This window comes from Lagenorhynchus albirostris, chromosome 16, assembly GCF_949774975.1.
Source record: "Lagenorhynchus albirostris chromosome 16, mLagAlb1.1, whole genome shotgun sequence".
NCBI lineage: Eukaryota > Metazoa > Chordata > Mammalia > Artiodactyla > Delphinidae > Lagenorhynchus > Lagenorhynchus albirostris.
Genome location: NC_083110.1, coordinates 52,994,080 through 53,017,502, shown reverse-complemented (window position 1 = coordinate 53,017,502; position 23,423 = coordinate 52,994,080). Strand labels below are relative to the sequence as shown.

The following is a 23,423-nucleotide window of genomic DNA, read 5'->3' as shown; positions in this document are numbered from 1 at the left end:
AATCAGTACTTTAACCCACCCTTCATGAGTGACCATTTGTTCTCTCTCTTCCTACTCATGGTAGAAGATCCAACCCCCTTTAACTGGAGGGCAAGCAGAGCAGGAAGCTGCCCAGGGGCTCACGGTGGGTGGATAGAGCCCATCCTGAATACAAGTGTATCTCGGGCATCTCTCTTCTCATTCTTTTATAAGTTTAGATCAGAGGCCAGTGCTGAGGTGGGAGGGCAAGAGGAGGCACAGCATCTAATGGTAGAGATAAGATAGACTTCCCAGGAAGTATGGTTTCCTATTCTCCTCACACTGCCTACCTGCCTTATGTCAGCTGAGAACCTGCACAACCAGGCTATATTGTGTTGTACCAATGGATGCAATTCTCAGACAAGGTCTCTGTCTTCTCATGGGCAAGCTACATGGGAGCCACTTTAGACATTTGCTTAGTGTTTGTGGATTTCAGGATCATCACCTAGGCAAACTCAAGGCACTCTTTCTCATCCACTCTGGGCATGGGTCTGCCAGGAAAATGCTAAACCAGAGTCCACATATTCAAGGCACCCTCTCTTCTGGATCCAATAATCACCTGAACAATATGTGCTGTGGCTGAACAATTCCTCCCTCTTCGTGCAACCTGTCCCCAAAGTGGCTATGATGCAATTAATTCGGTTTCCAAGAACTGAACCACCATTACATTCTAGCCCTGCCTCTTACATCACTGGATGGGAGGAGATTGGGCTGGTACCAGATGCTTTAGGTACACATTTACAATCTCTCGGTTTTCCCCCACAGATGATTAACCTCATCTGTTCTGTGGAGAATTTACTTATTTGGTGCCTTTTCAAAGAGGATCTTACTATTGCCCTCATGCAATGACATGAAGGAATCTAGGCTTGTTAAAGAAAACATGAATAAGAAAAAAAAGAAATTAAATAATAGCTTGTTATAGAGATATTGAAACACTGGATGGCTTTCTTTGGCTTTTTAATAAACCCCATAGAAGTTATCTCCTTCTGCCCTCCCCCAAGACATAGCTGCATCATTTAGATCAGTGGTTCTCCACCAGGGACAATTTTGCCCTCCAGGGGACATTTGACTATCCCACTTGGGGAGGGGGTGCTGCTCGCACCTCGTAGGTAGATGCCGGGGTGCTGCTAAACACCCTGAACTGTGCAGAGCAATCCTTACAGCAAAGTATTATCTGGCCCAAAATGTCAATAGTGCTGCATCTGGGAAACTCTGATCTGGGAAACTCTGATCGAGACCAAGTGGAATGAATTCTGTGTAGAGCAGGAAGCACAGATTCACTTGCATGTGCTTATAGTGACAGTATGTATTTATAATACGTATCTTTGCAATTGATGTGGCCTCTGCTTGCTGGACTGATTTTCCTCTGTCTGGGATGATTTGGGTCAGGGGTTGCCAAGGGGAAAGTTCAGAAGTGCTTGAGCCTATATTTCAATGAGTTGTTTTTGAAAAAAAGAATTTTTAGTGTCAAACAAAACTAGATTCCAGGAACTCCACGCACCACTGAAGCATAAGTTGTTCTCTCCTGGGTAGAGAAGTGAGAGCGGGAAAAGATTTCCAGACATCATGTCGCCTTAGAATAGTATGTTTCTACCTCTCTAAGTAGACTGGGCAACTTGAGTGGACACCACTAGAGTTAGGATAAAAAGTCAGTCAGACTCCGATTCTGTAGGTTAGTGGTCCCAGGGGCTGCCGTTGCCTCCCCGTCAGACACATTGTGTCTCTTGCTTTGTGATTTGGATCCATCAGGTCCCCTTAAATCTCACTGACCTGGAACCATTCTGCTTCTTTAAGGTGACCCTGCACCTCTCTATTTGCTCCCTTAGGTGTTGATGTCTAAGCTCTCAGAAACAGCTTTAGTTTTCTCATTCCACGTACCTGCTCAGCTTCCTAAGCCTCCAGGGACCAAGCACACAATTAGAGGTTAAGAGGATGGCACACCTGTGGCTCCAGGAATGGGCCCCCCTGCAGATTGGGTGGAATTCCAGCCCCCATCCAAGTCCTGCCTCCAGATCCAGGGAGCCGTGAACCCTGAAGCGTGCTCCAGCTAACTGTCCGCTAGGTCCCACTGACCTCAAGGCTCCCCAGCACGCTGTAGCGAAGCAGCTTTTGTGCCGGGCTCTGATGTTGGAGCACAGGTCCCCTGGTCTGCGGTGGAAACCCTCCCTCAGAGAAGCACACCTCCTGCTGTGGGCTGAGCCTCTCGCTGGCTCATGTGCTCCCATTCCCAGTTTTGCGTCCCTCAGTGGGCAAGCTTGTCTTCCTTCCCACGCCTGTACCTCACTCCACAGCTGAGGACTGTCTGCTCCCAACAACTCCTCCCTCCAGCTCCTCATTGTTTGACCCGCCTTCTCCTACCTGTCCTGTCTCACCTCCCTTCCGAAAGGTCATCCATCAACAGCTATATCTGCAGGCTGATTTTCCACTCAGGTGTTTTCACAACCCTTTTACAGCATCATGGTCTAGGCCCCCAAACAGGCCATAGTCCCTCAGTGCAGCATGGCTTGTTTCAATGCTCATTTCCACAGCAAGGCATGGAAGCCAGCTTAAGGGATGTATCGCATGTCCTTGATGAGCGGTGCTTCCCTGTTGGCCACTTTCCCGAAAAAGGAGCTTGTTATCCCGGGGGCGTCTCTGCCTCCCAGCAGGCTAGCTGGGGGCCGCAGATCTCCTCCAGGTTTCAACACTCCCCACAGTGTAGGGAATACACAGCAGAGGCCACCAAGTTTCCTGGGCCTGTGCTGTGCAGTCTCACAGGGCCCATGCGTGGTTTAATGTCTGCTGTTGCAGTCTTAAGATTCTCAGTAATTTTGAACTAGTAGCCCTGCATTTTCATTTTACACTGAGCCCCAGAAATTAGGTAGCCAGTGCTGGCCACAAGTTCCGTGAGCCCCCTCGGCTGAGCTAGCTCTCCCTGCAATGTGTCAGGACGCAAACATCAGTGGAGAAGCCTCCTCCTTTCCTCTCTCCAGCCCCCAAATCAGAAAGGTTTACAGGGCAAGTGAGAGGGAGCGGCCATCTCTCCAGTCCCTCAGGTAAGAGGCCCAGAGAGGTGAAGTCACTTATCCAAGCTCACACCAGAAAGGCCTAGTCTAGAACTACACCTCCATGTTTGCCTAGGAGGAGGGAGGAACAGCAGGCCACGCCTTTTTTTTTTTCCTGTGTTATTTACTGGCCAGTAAAACGTTCTAGCTTAGTCTGTGTTCTGTATTTTTCCGAGACTTTTTTTTTTGTTTAACTAAAAAGCAGCTAATTTACTAGTCAGAAACCCCAGTGAGGCCCTACAGAATATTACTGTCAGTATTTCATGCTATTACATGTTTCCAGGTCCAAACTTGAATTTCACAGTGACTCAGTCATGTTTGGTACCCTACTGAGACTATATATTTTTCAAAGAATGCTCCCACAATTGTTCATGGAATCTGAGAGTGAGTTATCATTAAAAAGAGCAGAGTTGGTCTTATGTGTAGACTAAGCATACAGGACCATGTTGTATAATTTAAGAAATGCCCCAGAAAGGTGTTTTTTGCTGAACTTTGGAATCAGGCAGACCTAGGTTTGAATACTTGCTCTGTACTCCCTTGTTCCTGGTCTTTGAGAAGGTTACTTAATCCTTTTTAGCCTCAGCTTTTCACCTGGAAAATGGGAATAATAATATATAATATAATAAGGGTGTTGTAACAGTAAACATATTAAATAGAGAGTAAAAGTTCAGTCAATGTCCCCTCTGCACAAGTCCCTCCTGGCCTGGGCTCTCCTGTTGCCCCAGTTGTGTCATTAGAGAGACATCCTCCTGGGATAAGGCGTGTCTCAGAGTCCTGGTTCAAACTTAAACATCACTATGTGTAATAGGTTAAGGCATTAAGCCTTAGCCGTCACTAACACCCAAGTGGGAGTCTAACAGCTCAGACCGTGGGGACAGAGAGCTGTGCTCTTCTGTCTCCAGCACAGAGGTGGCTCAGTCTATGGTTGTTAGTTGAAAGAAGGGGACATTGTTCAGGAAAGTGGTGATAAGAAGGAGGGGAAGGTCAGAGGAGGGAGACCACACCTAAGTAAAGGGAGTTCCCAGCGGGGAGGCTGTGACTGAGGTTGCTTGGACCAGAGGATTAGAGAGTTGAGCTCAAAGGTAGAAAGAAATGCCTTCCCCATTGACTATGTTGTTGCTGTTTACTTTACAACTTCACTTGGTTCAAAGTGCAAAAACTGCAGGGTGAAGAGTACCTTTTAAGCATGTTTGACATATTGATGACCATACCTAATCCTGGACAGGAAGGAAACAGTCATTTTAGTGCAAATAACTACAGTAGAATCAAATACAAACATGAGAAATATACTTTCAAAAAGGAGAATGGCAAATGTAATACCACATCACTGGAAAACTGGGCCCTCTGCACATATGTAACTATTTTGCCTTTTGAATTGTCTTTACAGCCTGTTCAGGGTCAAAATCTGCTTTTTACAACTGAAAACCTTTTGATTTCATGTCATCACCACATTTACAGATTATTTCAGTTGCCCAACCAATCCCAGATGACTGGTCAGATTCACCTGATGAATGCTGAAAACAGCTCTTCACATGACTAAAACAAAAGTTATTCACGTGCCTCAAAAGTAAATTGGAAAAAAAAATCCGCTTTAAAATTGTTAATGACTACTTGGGGTGAGGAACTGCTCTGCAACTAGTTGGTGGTGGTGATTGCACAGCACTGTGAAGTTACTAAATGCCACTGAATTGAACACTTTGAAATGATGAATTTTTGATAATGAAATTATTTTCCATATTTACCATAAAATATTATGAGGATCCATGATCATATTTTTGTTCGACCAATTAGATACTGTATCAAAGCTGTTTTTTTTTAAAAAAAAATGTATTAACTGGGGAATTCCCTGGCAGTCCAGTGTTTAGGACTCAGGGCTTTCTCTATCGTGCGCCCGGGTTAGATCCCTGGTTGGAGAACTAAGATCTCGTGAGCCGCGCGGTGCGCCCCAAAAAATTAAAAATGTATTATCGATAAATGTTTCTGGATGGTAAACATTTAAGAATGTCAATGCTTCCTTCCACTTCAATCCCTACACGTGATATTCCCCAATATCTTTTTTTCACTAAGATCCCAAAGAAATGAGCTTCAGTCAAATTTTTTCAATGTATCGGCAATACCATTCTGCAAAATCTCTCTTTACTCCCTGAAAATATCTTTGCTTTTAGCTATAGAAATGAATGCCCAGACAAGTGGGTGTACCATGTAGACACAGCCAAGGCTCATGTTTTTTCTACATTAAGGCTAATTTTTTAAAGAACACGCTCAAATTCTTAAAACATATTCCTTTTCTAGAATTACATAGGATTATATTTTCAGAATTTTATGAAAATGATTAGAGTTACTTATTTATCCTTGAGTCTTACAAATTTGAGAATCATCAGTTTCACACAATAATTTTCATGCTGTTAGAGGAAGAACTGTAAACATCACAAAATTCCTGCTACCAGCAACTAGTTAGAACAAGAAGCAAATCAGAGCCCAGGGACTTCCCTGGTGGCGCAGTGGATAAGAATCCACCTGCCAATGCAGGGTACATGGGTTCGAGTCCTGGTCTGGGAAGATCCCACATGTCGTGGAGCAACTAAGCCCGTGCACCACAACTACTGAGCCTGCGCTCTAGAGCCCATAAGCGACAACTACTGAGCCTGCGCACCAAAACTACTGAAGCCCGCGCACCACAACTACTGAAGCCCGCGCACCTAGAGCCTGTGCTCCGCAACAAAAGAAGCCACCGCAATGAGAAACCCACACACCGCAGCGAAGAGTAGGCCCCGCTCTCAGCAACTAGAGAAAGCCCGTGCGCAGCAACGAAGACCCAAAGCAGCCAAAAATAAATAAATTTATATTTAAAAAAATAGGCTTAAAAAAAAAAATCAGAGCCCAGTACAGGGTTAAGTAACAGGACCTCTGGGGGTTCTTCCAAACCCATGAGCCTCCCTTAACGTTTTTGCTTTTCACAACCTGCTTTCACATGTTTTAGGAAGAAGCTTCCCTCTATCCCAGCCCCTCCCTGCTGTGTGGGTGAGTGAGAGCAAGCACCAGCAAGAGGAAGGAAAGTGCTGCATCCCTACAGACCCCTAAAATCTGGGAGGGGGGGAGCCTGACAATTTCTGCTGTCACATCAAGGGGCAAATCTTCTAAGAACTTTTTATAGCTAGTATAACCTAGTTTCCTGTCATCTCATCAGTGTCAGAGCGGTGTGGCCCAAGCCTCACTGCCTCTGATAGGGTAGAGTGTGCCAGGAGTTTTTTGGAAAGGAATCAGGGTATTAGTAGGATCATCCTTGGTCCTGGTTATGCCAAGTCAGCCCAATTTCGGTCTGCTTATAACCGAGATCAGCAATCTAGATATGCCAGAGACTACCACAAAATATTTGCAGATCTCAGTGGGAAAAAAAGAAGGAAACGGTGGAGCGTCTGCAGAAACTTGAAAATTACTTTCTCTGGTTAATAGGTGGTTAGTAAGACAACCCAGGCTGCGAGATGCTCACGTGCAAGGTGCACACATGCCCCTACTCCAGGACTCTTAGGTGGCCTTTCTGACTAGGGTGATAAGAAGGGCGCACAGGGATAGCTACCCAGGTCTCCTTGCAGCTGAGCTCAGCCACTCTGCTTGTAAGCCTGCTCCGGACCCAGAGAGCCCCTGCCACATTCCTTCCTGCCGCCTGTGTGCCCTGCCCTCTCTTTCCGCCTTTTCCTGCCATCTGTCCCTTCCTCTTTTTTCTCTGCCCCTCCCTAAAGACTGAAACAGGCCCCTAAGAGACCATGCAACCATCTAGCAACAAGTCTGACCTTGGGGACTAGTGGCAGGGCAGTGGGGGCACATGTGTTCGCGGGAAAACCCACTTGGCTGGGAGAGGGATTGGATGCCTTCTCCAGGGACGGAGAGGAAGGTGCCCAAAGAGGCCCGTGGTGAAGCTGGTCATCCACCCTGGTGAGGGGCCCAGGCTGAGACAAGTCAGCACATGTCATCCAGGGGTGATGAGAGCACGGGTTCTGGAGTCAGACGGCCCGATTTTGAATCCCAGCTCTGTTGTTTATTACATATAGGACCTGGGGCAAATTACTTCTCTGGGCAAATATTTTCTCACTATAAAAATTAGGATAATCACAACAATGTGAATATACAATGCGTATGTGAATACACTACTGACTGTACACTTAACATTGGTTACGATCATAAATTTAAGGTTGTGTGGTTAGTTTTTTATGTTTTTATGTTTTTTTGTATTTTTTATTTTTTTTTTATGTGGTTAGTTTTTGATCACACTTTTTAAAATGGGGATAATAATAAGACCTACCTCACACGGTTGTGAGGGTTAAATGAGATAAGCACGCGAAGTACCTGGCACATAACACATGCTCAGTGAGTGCTGGCGTTCACTGTTGTCGCCATTGATTATCCAACTGACCACTAGCCTGGCTCACTGGGCTTGGACTGTAACCATGGCTCTGGGCTATGGTATGAGAAGTTGGAAGGCACATCCCTGCCATGGAAAACCTGCTCCTCTAGAAGGAGCCTCGGACCATGTGTGGAAAGGGAAGGAGCAGGGTGTGAGGGAAAGAGCTGGGGGAATCCTCAATAATTGATCTTGGTGCAATGGGAAAATGCCTCTGGAATTTAGTGTCCTCCCTTCCAGTAGGAGGCTGACCCAGGATAAAGTCTCTCTCACCATCAAACTTCTGTGACTACCTTGATAACAGGCAAAACTAGGAGTTGGGATTTCAGAGCTGCGTGGTCTGAGACCAGCCTGGTGACCTCCTGGGCCTTGTATCTGCATCTGTGAATGGGGCTGGGGGAGCTACCTCACTCTTGGGAGGCTTCTCAGGTTATCACAGGATGGAAAGGACTTGCCAAAACTTCTGTCCCAGCTTCACCGTGGACTCGCTCTCCAGAAGGAAGCAGCTTTGGTTGCTGAATTTGCAAATCTAAATATAACACCATTAATACCACAGAAAGGCTGGCCTGGAGGAAATGGGGCATGAGGAAGCCAGGCCAGGGCTAGAAGAGGCTGTGGAAAGGACGGAGGAGGGAAGCTGGTGATAGGACAAGGTCTGCTGCATGCAAAAAACAGAATACTCACTAAAAAGTGGCATTCTGTTTCAAAATGACGGTCGGTAGCCAGACTTCAGTTTTGAGATGGACGTTATCCAAAAGGAAGATATTTTGTGTGAATCAGAGAATTCCTACCCCCCACCCATCTGCCTCTCTCTGTCCTCTGGTCTGATATAAGTCATAGGCTTCTGTCATGTGATATGGTGGCAGAAGGGACCTTCCTCCTGCATTACCAGACACAGGGTTTGTGTTCAGGGTAGCCCTGGATCCACACATGCCCTACTCAGTCTGCACTCACTGAATATTTGTGGAGTAAATAAGTCAAATACATGTCTTACATAAAACAAATAATAATATTAAACTTTAAGGGGGAGGCCCCCCAAGTCAGTAAATCAAGAAATAATATTTTCATGTAATATTTTAAAAATCAAAATTAATGCAAAAAATTCCATGATGAACAAAATATTGACATTTTAAATGAAGACAGGACCAGGGCTACTGACACGGCGCTGTGTTCCAGCACAGTCCTCTGTGAGAACTGTTGGCCTTGCGGCCATCAATTCTCTCTTCTGCCCAGCTGAGGCCCTGAAGGCCACTCCTAGTGTTACTCCACTATTTTGGGGATCCCACTGCTGTGGGCTTGGGCCAGGGCCCAGCAGAGTTGCCTTCCTACTGGTCTCTGAGCCACCAGTGTCACCATGCCTAGGCCCTCCTCCATTCTTCCACCCTAATCATGACACTCCTCTGAGTAAAGGTTTCCAAAGGCTTCCTGTTGCCCATAAACCCCATCTCCTTGGCCTGACTAACAAGGTCCTTGACTCCCTGTATCCCCCCAACCCAGCCTCAGCTTTGACGGCACCTTCCCCCCATACCCCCAATTCCTGGCACTCTCAGCTTCTCACTAGACCCCAAACATCTCAGACAATTTCCTCTGAGCCTTTGTAGTTGCTGTTCCCACTACCTAGCTGCTGTTCCTCACTCTTCTGCCTGGTAAATTTTTATTTTCCCATCAAGACCCAGCTCTCAGGTCACTTCATCTTAAAACCTCAAAGCAGTCACTCCCTTTTTAGGATTCTTACAGCTCTCTGATCTTCCCTGTTCCCAGCAAAGAATTATGAGTAGTTTTCACTTGTTATCTATCTGTATCACATGAATTTTAAAAAGTTAGCTGTATTACTCTCATAAACTGAACAAAAAAACTATTTTCAGTTTAGGAAAAAAAAACAGTTTAAGATATAAAATACAAAAGATGTCATGTGAACCAAATCATAATTCAAAAATTGCTATAGCACTGGAGATTAAATGACTAAGTACTACGTGAGTGCTATGAATTCAGGATATATAGAAATATAATTTAGAGCTGCGAAAGACTTGAATGTCCATGTAATCCAGCCTTCTCATTTTACAGGAGAAAATGAAGCATTAAGTGTGACAAGAATTGCTCAGATTTGCACAGCCAGGAAGCTTCAGAGATTAGAGTAGAATCTGCATCTCTAGACTCTCAATCCAGTGCTCTTTCCTTAAGTGGCCTCCCTTCCTGTGCCTTTCCTGTGTACAGATCAAGAAATGATCTGTAAGGGGAAAGGGATGACTTGAGCTGGGCCGTGGGCTGGTGGGATGGAATGGGAACAATTGTGTGTTCATAACAGTGGTTTAATTATGTCTAAAATGTTTGGTGTCCAAATTTTTTTTTTTTTTTTTTTTTTTTTTGCGGTACGCGGGCCCCTCACCGCTGCGGCCTCTCCCGTCGCGGAGCACAGGCTACGGACGCGCAGGCTCAGCGGCCACGGCTCACGGGCCCAGCTGCTCCGCGGCATGTGGGATCCTCCCGGACCGGGGCACGAACCCGCGTCCCCTGCATCGGCAGGCGGACCCTCAACCACTGCGCCACCAGGGAAGCCCTGGTGTCCAAATTTTGAAGGCCTTTGAATGCCAAGCTAATGAGTTTTTACCTTATCCTGCAAGCAACAGGGAGACATCGAAGACTATTCATGAGTGGAATGACATGATAAAAGCAATTTAAGAAAATGAACATGGGGAAGGGGAGAGACTGAAGGTAGGGAGACAAGATGGGGGACCACAGAGGAATGAATAAAGAAGATGTGGTACATATATACAATGGAATATTACTCAGCCATAAAAAGAATGAAATAGGGCTTCCCTGGTGGCGCAGTGGTTAAGAATCTGCCTGCCAATGCAGGGAACACGTTCAATCTCTGGCCCGGGAAGATTCCACATGCTGCGGAGCAACTAAGCCCGTGCACCACAACTACTGCCTGCACTCTAGAGCCTGTGCTCTGCAACAAGAGAAGCCATTGCAATGAGAAGCCCACGCACTGCAATGAAGAGTAGCCCCTGCTTGCCTCAACTAGAGAAAGCCCATGCGCAGCAATGAAGACCCAACACAGCCAGAAATAAAAAACAAATAAATAAATAAATTTATTTAAAAAAAAGAATGAAATAATGCCATTTGCAGCAACATGGATGGACCTAAAGATTGTCATACTGAGTGAAGTAAGTCAGACAGAGAGAGAGAGAAATATTGTATGATATCGTTTATATGCGGAATCTAAAGAAAAATGATACAAATGAACTTATTTACAAAACAGAAACAGACTCATAGACTTGGAGAGCGAACTTGTGGTTGCCGAGGGGGAAGCGGGGTGGGGGGAATAGTTAGGGGGTTTGGGATTGACATGTACACACTGCTGTATTTAAAGTGGATGACCAGCACAGGGAACTCTGCTCAATGTTATGTGGCAACCTGAATGGGAGGAGAGTTTGAAAAGGAGTGGATACGTGTGTATGTATAACTGAGTCGCTTTGCTCTACACCTGAAACTAGCACAACTTGTTAATCAACTATACTCCAATATAAAATAAAAAGTTAAAAACAAAAGATGAGGGACCACTGGCATAGTCCATCATCCATGAGATCACAATGGCTGTAGCTGAAGGAGTGGACAGGAGGGTACAGAGATGGGTAAGATGCATCTAAAGATGAATTGATGTAACTGGTGAGAGGAGATGAATAGTCAGTGAGAGAGAGAAAAAGTTAAAAAAAAAAAAAAGCTTGGAAATTTCAAGCCTGAAGATCCAAGAACACCAGATTATTTAATTACTTGCTAAATTTAATAACAAAAATAAAATATACCATAAAATGATTAGTAGCATCTTAAAAAAGAAATCCAGAGTCAATAATGAGATCATTTAAACTCCAGTAAAAGGGGGATGTCAGCTAAAGAATCAGCAGACCTAGTGATGAGAGTTACATTTAAAAAAATCCGTTCATGGCATGAAGTAGTTAAGAGACTGGATGTTCTCTTTGCCTCTCCATATACCAAAGACAATATTAGAGATATTTCTACTCCGATTTGATCTAAGAAACATATAAGTTGGAGATACCAGGCCAGTTGTGAGGAGAACACAGGTAGACGTCCTAAGAGTACCCAACCAAGCAGGTGTAGCTAATTCACAGGCAGTCACCCTCGCAGTTCCGGGAACGCAGGGTGAGACTGAGTAACTCTCGGCCAAGAGTAACAGAAAGCCAGGCTTGATTCAATAGACATTGGGGTGCTGCAGGCCCTTGAGGAGGGAGTGGCCTGGTGAACGCTGGGTTCTAGAAACATTAGCTGAATAGGCCCTGACAAAGCTTCAGAGCGTGGATTGGAGAGGTACATCGGCGGAGGCAGCTTTTTCCTGGTGCAAAGGGGCAGCTGTAGGCGTGGATCTTGGCTGCAGGAGAAGGACCAGCCCCGCGCATACTGAAAGGATGAAACTCCAGAACTGGGCTTGAGGTTAAGATGTGGGGGGGAAGAAGGAGGAAGGAGTTGCCTGCTCTTTTTGTTTGTGAAGAGTTGCTTGAATATGAAACCCTCTTTAATTCATTCCTAAATCCAGATTAAATAGGGATTTTCTCAGATTAACATTGCTTTACATTCCACTTTTTCTAGAAAAACAGAGTTAAAAATAATACACTAAAACCTGTCTTTTCATGGTCCTCTGTGAGTGCAATAAGAAGCTAAAAGGAAAACAAGACGTTTTCTGATTTTTTTTCTACTAAACTTTAAAAAAAGCACTTCTTGCAGATGATAGCATCTTTTAAATCATGTCCTGTATATAATACAAATTATTAGAAAGGTTTTTAGTGAAATATGTCTGTTTTTGGACTACTATTTGCTGATCTGGCCACGTGCAGCTGCCTTCCCAGTGCCCCCCACCCCAATCCCAGCCCTAGTGGAGCTCTGCATCCCACCAATCCATCCTTCCATGCCAACCAGCCATGTCAGACTGGGGAGTGTTCTCAGTTAACCCTCCCTGCCACTACCAAAAAAAAAAAAAAAACCCACAGCAACAACAATAATAATAAAACCCAATTCTGGGGTACCTTCCGGCCTGGAGGAAATCTACCCAAGTTCATCTACAATGAACATGTATTGCATACAGCTGCCATTAACAGTCTCACACAAAATAGTTTCACTGCCCTAAAAATCCCATGTTCCCTAAAAATCCTTTTCTCTTCCTGAGCTCCTAACAAACCTCTGATCTTTTTCCTGTCTCCGTGGTTTTGCCTTTTCCAGATTCCAGGTGGAATCATACAGTATGTAGTTGTTTCAGATTGGATTCTTTTACTTAGCACACATTACATTTTTAATCAGAAATCATCAGAAATTAAAAATTGTACAGCCTGTGTAACCAGCCACTACTTACCTGTAAGTCCGAAAAAGAAAAGAAAAAAAAAAAAGAAAAGAAAAATGGTTATCTTTTGCCATTCAAATCATAGTAGCCCTAGCCCACTTTTACAGACTTCCTTCCCCTGGGATTCTGAGTGTCCTGGGGCTGCTTGCACGTCCCACATCTCTACTCTGGCTCTCGCTTGTGTCCAGATCCATTCACCAGTCTCTAGGAGCCACTCTCTGATGCAGAGGGTATCTTCTAGGTTCCATCTGGATTTCTTGGGCTCCTTCCACCTCTTTCCACCAACCCATCCCTTATTTCCCCCCAGTCCTAACAGAGTTAATAAGACTTCACTGAAGTTTGAGGAATAACAGAAGGGAAGTATAACACAAAGAATGACACATATTTGCTACTAGTCAAGGCTTCGCTTAGTGTCCTGGACACTTCCTCAGGTCCTCCCTGCTTTGCTCCCAGCCAGAGACCACGTCGAGTGCCAGCTCACCTCTGCATCACGAGAATGAATGCTACTAGAGGTCAACTCAACCTGTAGTCCAGGGACCAGCAACCAGGAGGCCCCAGGTAGACAGGAAACATCCCGGTACCAGAGCCCAAGACCTGCCGCCCACATCCTCGTTTTCTTCACTGCCGGTTTCTGGACTGGAGTCTTTGCAGGATGAGTGACAGCAAGGACAGCTCATCCCCCACAGATAGGGCTATGGTTGTGTCTTCATCCCAATGCCACCACATTCCGTGCTATTCTGGGTTAGAGCACCATATGAGGAATGGCAAAATCCCAGCCATAGCACTCCGCTCAGAGCAGGTCCAGTTGCTTCTGGATTACTGCACAGTGTCAGGGGCACATCCTTCCTGTAGCCCCTTCATCTCCACTCTGCAGCTTTTACAAACTGTGGCTCAAGAAGAAAGTGTGTGACTATAAGAAAAATAAGAATATACAGGCACAAGGTAGTCTAAATTCCCACAGAGAAAAATCAGGTTCCATAAAGAAGCGACAGTCTGGTAAAGAATACGTCCAAATTAGGTTACCAAACTGACCACTCAGCTTCTCTGTCTGAAACTTTGCACGGGGTTAACAAGGATTTTAATTTTCCTTAAGCAGGTATTTGCTTTACTTGACACAACTAAAAGGCCCGCGGTGGGAAAAGGTATGATCCGTCACAGTTGAGCCCAAAGGGTGGGCTTCTGAGCAGTAGAGTCAGCATCACCTGGGAACTTGTTAGAAATGCAAATTCTCCAGCCCCACCTAGATGTACCCAATCAGAAACTCCGGGGGTGGAGTGAAACTCTGGGTTTCAAAGGGCCTCCAGGTGATTCCGGTGCAGTTTGGTGTGAGGACCACGGGTCTATCAGATTCTAAAGTAAGCTGCTTCTTTGAAGGCAAAAAACTGCTGGTAACTTTCAAATGATGATTTTTCCTCTCTCAGGACCTCATGGGATCTAAATTTATTGAGATCCAGGCTCAGCCAACACACTACAGTGTGTTGTTAAATAAATTTGTTGATATTAACTCAAAACCTTGAAAAAAAAATTTAAAACAATGACCAAGGAGAGAATATAAAATTCAATTTGGTTTATACAAGGAATAATAAATATAATTATTTATATTACCTTCTCACCATTTTTAAACGCCTAAATGCCATACTGCTTAAAAATTGCATATTAATATTGTTTTAAAATGTGTATTAGATAAGCTGTGTCCTTTGTTTTATTTTGTTACGTACACATGGCTGTCTCTTCACAACTTTAAAAAATTAGAACATTGTGATCCTATTATTCATTCTCCCAACCATGGAAGGATATCTCAGAAACGAAAAATCAAAGTGCAGCTTTTTTATGCCTTACCTATTTTCACCCACACACAACTTATCACGGTGAAACAACTGATGTTCAGCTCGAGAGCATCCTCTCCTGAAACAGTCCAAATGCACATTTCTTTGCTATTGCATATCCTTCAAGTTGTGGTAGAGGAAAAAATGTGCTCCAAAATGGAGCAGAAGATACTAGAGGGCAGCAAAAGCTGTGCATCGCGCAGTGTATGAAGAGTTGATAGAATGAGCTGAGAGCGTTACCACATTGTCTTGGTTTGGGGGACACTGACTTGTAAGGTAACCTAAGTTTGGCAGCTGTAACTGAGCAGTCTGTGGACGTCAGGATTTGTGTGAATGAGACGCAGAGGGAGGAGAAAAATTCAACGATTTACTATAGTTATAGATTATAATTATTTTAATAATCTATAATTAAAAGTAATTAGGAAATGCCAAGAAGCATCAGCTACCAAGTTGAACAAATGACAAAATTACCTCAAACTTTTTTGCAACTGTTTGTAACATCTGTTTGTCTACGCCTACAGCAAAGTCACTTATGCAAATCAGCCTCTGGCTCCCTATTACTCTGCCTGTGTCCCACTCTTGACAGACCTCTGATAGGATCCTTCACTCTGGCTCATTTTGGCCTTTTACCCCTTTAGGCATTAACTTAGGCTAAAGACTTTCCACTCTGTTACAGTCAGCTTATAACCAGAGGTGCCCTCTGCTCTCCACTTGAAATTATTCAAGTTCTTTCCAATCAATCCATTTCAACCTCTCTCTCAATCTCATTTCCTCTCTACTCCCAGACCTCCTATTTTTCATTTTCACCCATTCCTCTATCTCACAGATTCTCTATAGTTCCTCCGGTAAAGGAGAAAGGGGTTTGTACAAGGGGTTTGTACGTGAACAAATTCTAGAATACTGTATGGTTCTGAGGTAACTCAAGAGTCCAGCTTGAAGGACCCTCTGTGTGTCTCTGATGGGCCAGTTGGTCCTCTTCTCTCTCATCCATCCTTCTCTCTCTGCCGCTGAGCCTGGTGCTTTGCTGAGCTCTCACACATATGGAGTCAACATGCCCAGCCTCCCTAACTAGCGATATAAGATGTGGCCTCATTTCCTTTGTTACCCAAATTATGACTTGCACTGACCTTCCCATATCTGAACTTGGGCCCCTCAGTGGGTCCCCCAGTTATGTAAATGATTCCCCAAGATGCAGCCTTAAGGATGTCCTGAAAGAAGTCTCTCTTCTCTTTCTACTCCACTCTCCAGCCTGTCCTCCCTCTGCACTCCACCGCTCCGTGCCAATGGGACACACTCTTCCCCACAGCCCAACCAAGGCTGGGCTACAGATCCTGACAGGATACTACTGAAGATTCAGAGACAATAAAGAGAATTATCTCGTTGAAAATGGCTACGGATGGCGTTGTGGATGGCTCTTCTCAACGCAGAGGCCCAGACCCAGTCTCAGGTTCAGGGCTACCTCCCCACCCCTCCAGCTCCCCACCATTGAAAACCCCTCAGGTTTGTCTCTGCTCTGCAGGTCTCCAGGTCCTCACAGTGATTAGACCTAGAAGGGAAAAGCGCTCCCCCAAATCCCCAGTCTAAGTTCCCATTTCTTGTTTGACAATCTCCCTTTTCCCAAGGCTGTTGAGAGAGGGAATGTCTATCACTTATGCAATAAATCTCCCGCCATTTCCTTGATGCCCAACGGCCCTCAGGAAACAACTACAGCAGAACATCAGCACAGGAGAGTTAGCCTGAGATTAACACTTAGTGGAGGACGCAAACAGGCCAGGCCAGGCGGAGTTCCTCGGACAAGCTGTCCTCTCATCCTCTCAACTGCTCCATCCCTACACCAAAAAACTTTGCAGCATATGAGTCATAAATCCATACATAGTCCAAGAGACTAGTTCTCCCAGATTCCAATTCCAATCAATGGGGTTTCCTAGACCTATGCTAAGCCTAATTATGCACCACTCTTCATATTAGCTAACAGAGGGCTTAGCTCCCAAAGTGAGAAAAATCTGCATTTTTTAATGGAAAAAGTCCATTTTCTTCTAGAACAATGGCTATATACAAGTTTACATTTCATTAACTAAAGGGCCCAATGAAATAGTTTTCTCAGAACAAAGGAAAGGCTTGCCTGGAAGGTAAATTCAAATATGTTACTCTTTCAAGGCAGAACCATGTGAAATTTTATTTAGATATATTTTAAGTTAGAAAATCATTATTAAGAAAACAAAACATGGTCCTATACTCTGACCCTTTTTCTAATTTGTAAACTTTTCTAATTACAATTAGCTTTGAAAACCATTTAACAACTTCTTGCATATCCTTCTAAAAAGTTATGCCCATATCAGCACACATGTATGTATGTCTTTTTTTTCCCACAAAAAAATATATGCATATTCTGAATTTTCCTTCTTTCTTTTCTTTCTCCTCATCCTCCATTTTCATTTAACTTAATACCTCGAGTATTTTTACATATCAGCAATATAGCTGTATTTCTTTAAGGTCTGTGGTATTCCATTTATGGTTTTATCAATGTGTATTTAACTAGTTCCTTTTTAATGATAAATGGGCATTTAGGTAGTTCCCAGGTGTTTTTAGTGGGAAAGGCAGGAAGGAGTAGGGTTATTACACATAATTCTGCAATAAACATGCTGATATGTATAATGTTTGTATAGTTTGTGACTATGTTCATAAGGTAAATTCCTAGCAGTGGAATTTCCAGGTCAAAAGGCAGAGTGGTTTTACATTTTGACAGATATTGATTGTAATAATTTATATTCCCAAGAATATCTGTATTCTCATATACTTGTCAACCCTGGGGATTATTATGCTTAAGTTTTGCCCATCTGATAGGTAGAACATGATATCTCATTGTTTCCATTTAGATTTCTTTAAATGTAAGTGATGTTAAATAACTTTTCATTGGTCTGTTGGCCACTGGTATTTTTTTTCTGTTAGCTCTGCATTCACATCTTTGCTCATTTTCCTACCACATTTTTAAACTTTTTTTACTGAGTTGTAAGATTTCTTTGTTAATCAAAACATGTAGTTCTTTTTATTATTATGTGTTGCAAATATTTCTTCCAGCATGGCATTTATCTTTCGATTTTGTGCATATTACTTTTTGTTCTGCAGAAGTTTCAGATATCTGTGCAATTTTCCAGATTCTACCTAGTAAAGTTTACCAAGAAAAAAAAATCTTGAGGCTGATTTCTGTCTATACTGTGTCCTTCAAGGTAGCTGCATCCTTGCAATGTTGATGCTCCGAGGACAATATGTGATAAAGAGTGAGGCTTATGAGAGCTCACATGTCTCCTCAGAACAGATATTCTGTTCTGATCTGAGAATCAGAATTCCTCTTACAGCCTGAGACTGACCCAGACTTCAACGGGTGGGGGCGTTGAATGGGTGTTTGGGGGTTTATGGTAAGGTGTTTCTTTCTCTCTCTCTCTCTCTTTTTTTATACTCAAGAAGGAGAGAAGACTTTTTAAAAAATCAACCTAGTTGTTAATATTTTATGTTTAATTTCATTTCTTACAGGCAGCTTCAAAAAATGGTCCATGATATCAAGAACAATGAAGGTGGAATAATGAACAAGATCAAAAAGTAAGTTAGATGCCATAGCACTATGTAAACACTTATTTATGTAAATAACATCTTATGTCAGCCTGCACTAAGTGGAAGAACACAAAACTTCCCTGTTACCCGAGTGATGAGTTGCGACCTCTTTAGCATGCGACACTTTCTTACTCATGGCTAGAGTCATGGTGGTCAGACCCACATTCAGGAAACATGGTGAATGAGTGGGTGGTACTCAGGCACCTTGCTTTTCTCTCTCACTGCTGGAAAGCTGAGCTATGCCATGCAAGGTGCCTGGCAAACATCAAAAGAGACCCTTATAGAAGCAGGACAATCAGCTTCTCTGACCACTTAGCCAAGGGTCACTAGGACACAATTGGAGAAGTCCAAAAGAGAAGTTGCAAGAACACAGCCTGACTTCTTTAGGATGCCATAACTGTTTCCATATTTTGATTTCTGCTTTTTCAATTATGGCCTTAAAATGGTGTTTTCAATTGGCACTTGGAGAGGGCAAGTTAGAATTCCAAACCTTCCTGCACACACAGACACACAAGCCCCTAAGTTTCTTTTTGTTGCTTTTTAGAGAATAGAAATTGTACATTGTACATACCAGCATTTGCCACTCAAAATCTAAGTCAAGAGGAAAGGGGAAATGGTATTCTGTTAAGATTTTGTTTAAGGCTTTTTTGTTTTTGTTTTTATGAAAGTAATACAGATTCACCAGGAAAAAAAAAATCAAAGAGTTCAGAATTGTACAAAGTCAAAATCTCTCACTTTCTCCTATCCCCACCCTAACCCACTCCCCAGAAATGGACACAGCATGAGTGAATTTGGTTTATATATCTATATGTGTATGCTTACATACTCACATACACACATTAACATAGATATAGTACATACATTTTCATCATGAGTGGCATCATACCTCATACACATTCTACCAACTTCCTTTGTTGGTTTTAATTAATGCTAAATCACGGACATCTTTCTTTGTTAGTATGTAAAAATAACGATATACCTTTTTTTAAAAGTTTATTTATTTATTTATTTTTGGCTGCTTTAGGTCTTCTTGCTGCGCACGGGCTTTCTCTAGTTGTGGCGAGTGGGGCTACTCTTCGTTGCGGTGCATGGGCTTCTCATTGCAGTGGCTTCTCTTGTTGCGGAGCACGGGCTCTAGGCACGTGGGCTTCAGTAGTTGTGGCTCGCGGGCTCAGGAACTGTGGCTCATGGGCTCTAGAGCGCAGGCTCAGAAGTTGTGTCGCATGGGCTTAGTTGCTCCGCAGTACGTGGGATCTTCCTGGACCAGAGCTTGAACCCTGCATTGGCAGGCAGATTCTCAACCGCTGTGCCAGCAGGGAAGCCCACCATATACCTTTTAAACAGATAATTAATGGTCTACTATAAATGTATTATCATTAATTTAACCAGCTACATATTGATGGACATTTTTTAAAGTGGGAGTAGGAGTTTAAACATACATTTTGGGGGCCGATTTGATAATATCTATCAAAATTTTGTGGCCATTTCTTTTAGTTTACCTGTCACAAATAATACTTCAATAAATATCCTTTGCAGACTTTGAATGTACCAGAAAGCTAAATTCCTGAACTGAAATTTCTAGTTTCTGGGTAGAAGGATTTGTGCCCTTGAAATTTTGCTTGATATTGCCAAATTGCTGTCCAAAAATTTTGTACCACCAATAGTGGATAAAAGTTCATTTCCTTGTGCCTTCAGAACAGAGTATCTTTTTTTTTTCTTTTTTGGTCTTTGCGAAACTTAAGAGTAAGAAACCAGGGACTTCCCTAGTGGAGCAGTGGTTAAGAATCTGCCTGCCAATGCAGGGGAAATGAGTTCAGGCCCTGGTCTGGGAAGATCCCACATGCCGCAGAGCAACTAAGCCCGTGTGCCACACAACTACTGAGCCTGTGCCCTAGAGCCTGCGTGCTGCAGCTACTGAAGCCCGTGTGTTGCAATTACTGAAGCCTGCGCGCCTAGAGTCTGTGTTTCGCAGCCACCACAATGAGAAACCTGCGTACAGCAAAGAAGAGTAGCCCCCGTTCGCCACAACTAGAGAAAGCCTGCACGCAGCAACGAAGACCCAATGCAGCCAAAAAATAAATAAAATTTAAAAAAAAGAGTAAGAAATCACTTTTTGTGGTGTTTTTAGGCTATAAAATGTAAACGAGTTTCAATATGTATAACTGATCACCATAAAATAGTTAAAATGGTCTTCTGCTTGTGGGGCAGTGGTCACCTCATACAGGAGAAGAATTTGTCTTCATGTTCTGTCCTATGATGGGGAGAGGTGTGTGATTATTTACATTTCTTATTTCTGATATATATAGAATCTCATTGAAATGAGAGAACCCTGCTAGTCATTGTTTCAATTACTAGCAATTCTAGATTAATTATCCCACAGTTGCCAATTTTACAATACACCAATTCTCTCAATAATATGAAGTCTTTGTATAAAATGTCTCTTTATTCCATGGCCAGTCATACTTAACAGAAGCCATGGAGCTCAAAGTTTTCCATATAATTTCTACGTCATTCTGCCCATTGTCCCTAAATGCACTTTTACTTGACAAACCATGTTTTCTTCTCAGCTTGGGAAATATGGCTGCCACAGTCATTACCCTGGGTGAAGTCAATGGCCTTTTGGGTCTAAGTGCCCCGAAGTTAAGCTCTCACTCGTAACCAAGTAACAGGTGCCACCTTGAAAGGAGGAAGCACAGTTGAGTACACTGGTTTCCTAACAGAAGAGCAGAACAGAGTTGTCACTGGTTCATGGTCAAATGAGAAAATAAGGACCTTGAAGTATTGGGGGTTGGCATGCAGCTGCTGGCTGCTCAGTGAGGCCCAAACCACACCTCTTATTCCTGGTCGGTGTTCAGTGAACAACGGTAATCTCTTGAATCTGTCATTTATTCTGAGATGATGACCTTCACACATTTGGGGGTATTAAAATACCCTTTCTTTTATTTTTGAAAGGAAGGCAATAAAAAGTAATAGTTGGTTTGTGTTTTTTGAAATCTTAATGTTCCATGAACAGATCTCACACCAGATACACTTTTGTTTTTGTTTTTCTTCCCTTCATCACCTTGGACAATCTCTCTCTGGACCTCATCATAGGTCTAATGACAATGTCTTCCCAGCTCGCCCTGCTGGCTTGCTGAGAATTAAATGAAATAACAAACAGGAGAGCCTTTGGCGAAACAAAAAGCAGAATTTCTAGGCAAATATAAATATTGTTAGTTTTGCAACATTACAGTTCTGGTTTATAAGGCTTGTTTTTTGTAATCAAACGTGATTTTCTGTACTGCTTTTTTCCCCCCAAAATGAAATATGTTTTGTATGTAATGGTTACCTTATACACTGCTTATATAAAGAGATATGATATTTTAGTATATGAAGGCTACTGAGTTTTATATAGGTTTATTTATATATATTTTAAATTTCACTAAGCAAATCATTCTTAAATAAAATGGGTAACTATTATTAAAAATAATAATTTACTATAAACTTTACACATTTCAAATAATGAAAGAGAAAGTGTTGTCAGAACTTGTAAGAAGCCTAAAAACTGGGATACATTTTTGAAATGTAATTTTAGTTTTCTCCTTTTAATGAGTGGGGAAGCATTGTGCATATTCAGAACATTTTGTATGTGCATAAAGATAGCAGTTTTGAGAGTGCTTGAAACAGTTCAACTTCTAATCTAAATATCACAATCCCCAACCTGGAGACATTCACTGCTCACTTATTTGGCATTTTTTCAATAGTACAAAAATACTTTCAGTTCCACCTACAGCTAAACTGTTGATTATAGCTAATTTTTTACTATTATTTAAAGCGTTTATTAAATTATTTGTTAAAATAGAGTTCATCTTCTCTTCCCTTCTTATCAACCAATCAACATTTACCTTCCTTGGACCTCTGAGCTCAGCGCTTACATGTATTCTGGCCTCTCGGAGCCCTTTCACCTCCCAACTTCACTTTTGTCGAGTCACAGCCACACCGGGGAGATGGGGAGAGGTGGGAAACCGCTCACTAATGGCTTCGCTATGTTTACAGTACGTTTAGCCTTTCAATGTGATGAGTCCAAAAGAAGCTATTATTCTATTAGTTATCTATCCATTATCTCTAAACATGCTTATATCATGGACCTTGACAACAGTTGTCCTACTCACTGACCAGTTGTCTAATTTGTTATTTACAGGCTGAAAGTCAAAGCACCTCCAAGTGTTCCGCGAAGGGACTATGCCTCAGGTAAGAGTTATTTCTAAGATACTTGGACTCTTGACTAATCTAACGTTCACAGTTACTTCTTGAAAAGTGAACACTGTTCTCCTCATTTGAAAACAAAAGGAGCCCATCCTAATTTTAAGAATGACCAAATCTATTAGGCATTTGACTGTAGCGGGGAGGTAGTAATCCTTCAGTCCATCCATCCATCCATACATCCATCCATACATACATACATCCATACATCCACTCACCTATTTATCAAATATGTACTAAGCGACTTCCATGTGCCAGGCACATACAAGGCTTTAGTAGAAATACAGTGAAAATAAAATAGATATAATCTCCATATTCACAGAATTTATAGTCTAGAAGGGAAGATAAATGATATTAAAAGCAATTACAATTCAGCGTGATGGGGAAGCGCAAAGTTCTATGGAAGTACATAGCAACAGTACCTAATCTAATCTGAGGTGGAGAATGTGCAGGAAGTGGGGAATGGAAGGCTTCCTAGACAAAGAATTGTTAAAAAGATATTTGAGGGTCAGTGAGGTGGGGGGAGGGGTATGGAATAAATTACTGATAGCGCATAGTTACTCAGTGCTCTCCAAGTTTTAGCCCTGCAACCCCATTCCACCTAAGATCAACTTCGTCAGGGAAGAGGAGTTAGTCTTGAGGTTGGTAGTGTTTATGGCAGCAGTAAGCTAAGTAAACTATCCACCACTTTCCTTTTCTAGAACAGATGCATTGGGAGGATAAGTCTAAAATCTCTTTCTACTGGCTTAAATACAAAAATGTCCTGGATATGGACAGATCTATACGCCCTCAGTGAAAACCACAAGGCTACAGACATTGATGAAGACTCTTCCTCTATAGGGCAACAGCTAAAACCAAACCACAACCTTAAAGGATGATTACTATTTTATTTTATTTTTTTCTGCCACTGATCAAGATAGCATTAAATCAGG

The 23,423-nt window shown here is 42.8% G+C and overlaps 1 protein-coding gene across 1 annotated transcript in view; it reads left to right on the top strand.

The window, feature by feature from the left end:
* Window positions 1-23,423, top strand: part of BLNK (B cell linker) — a 75,534-nt gene that overhangs the window by 4,818 nt on the left and 47,293 nt on the right. The window contains exons 2-3 of the mRNA XM_060125961.1: window positions 18,172-18,237; window positions 22,430-22,479. Coding sequence (XP_059981944.1) covers window positions 18,172-18,237; window positions 22,430-22,479 — 116 coding nt within the window. The remainder of the gene's footprint in view (window positions 1-18,171; window positions 18,238-22,429; window positions 22,480-23,423) is intronic.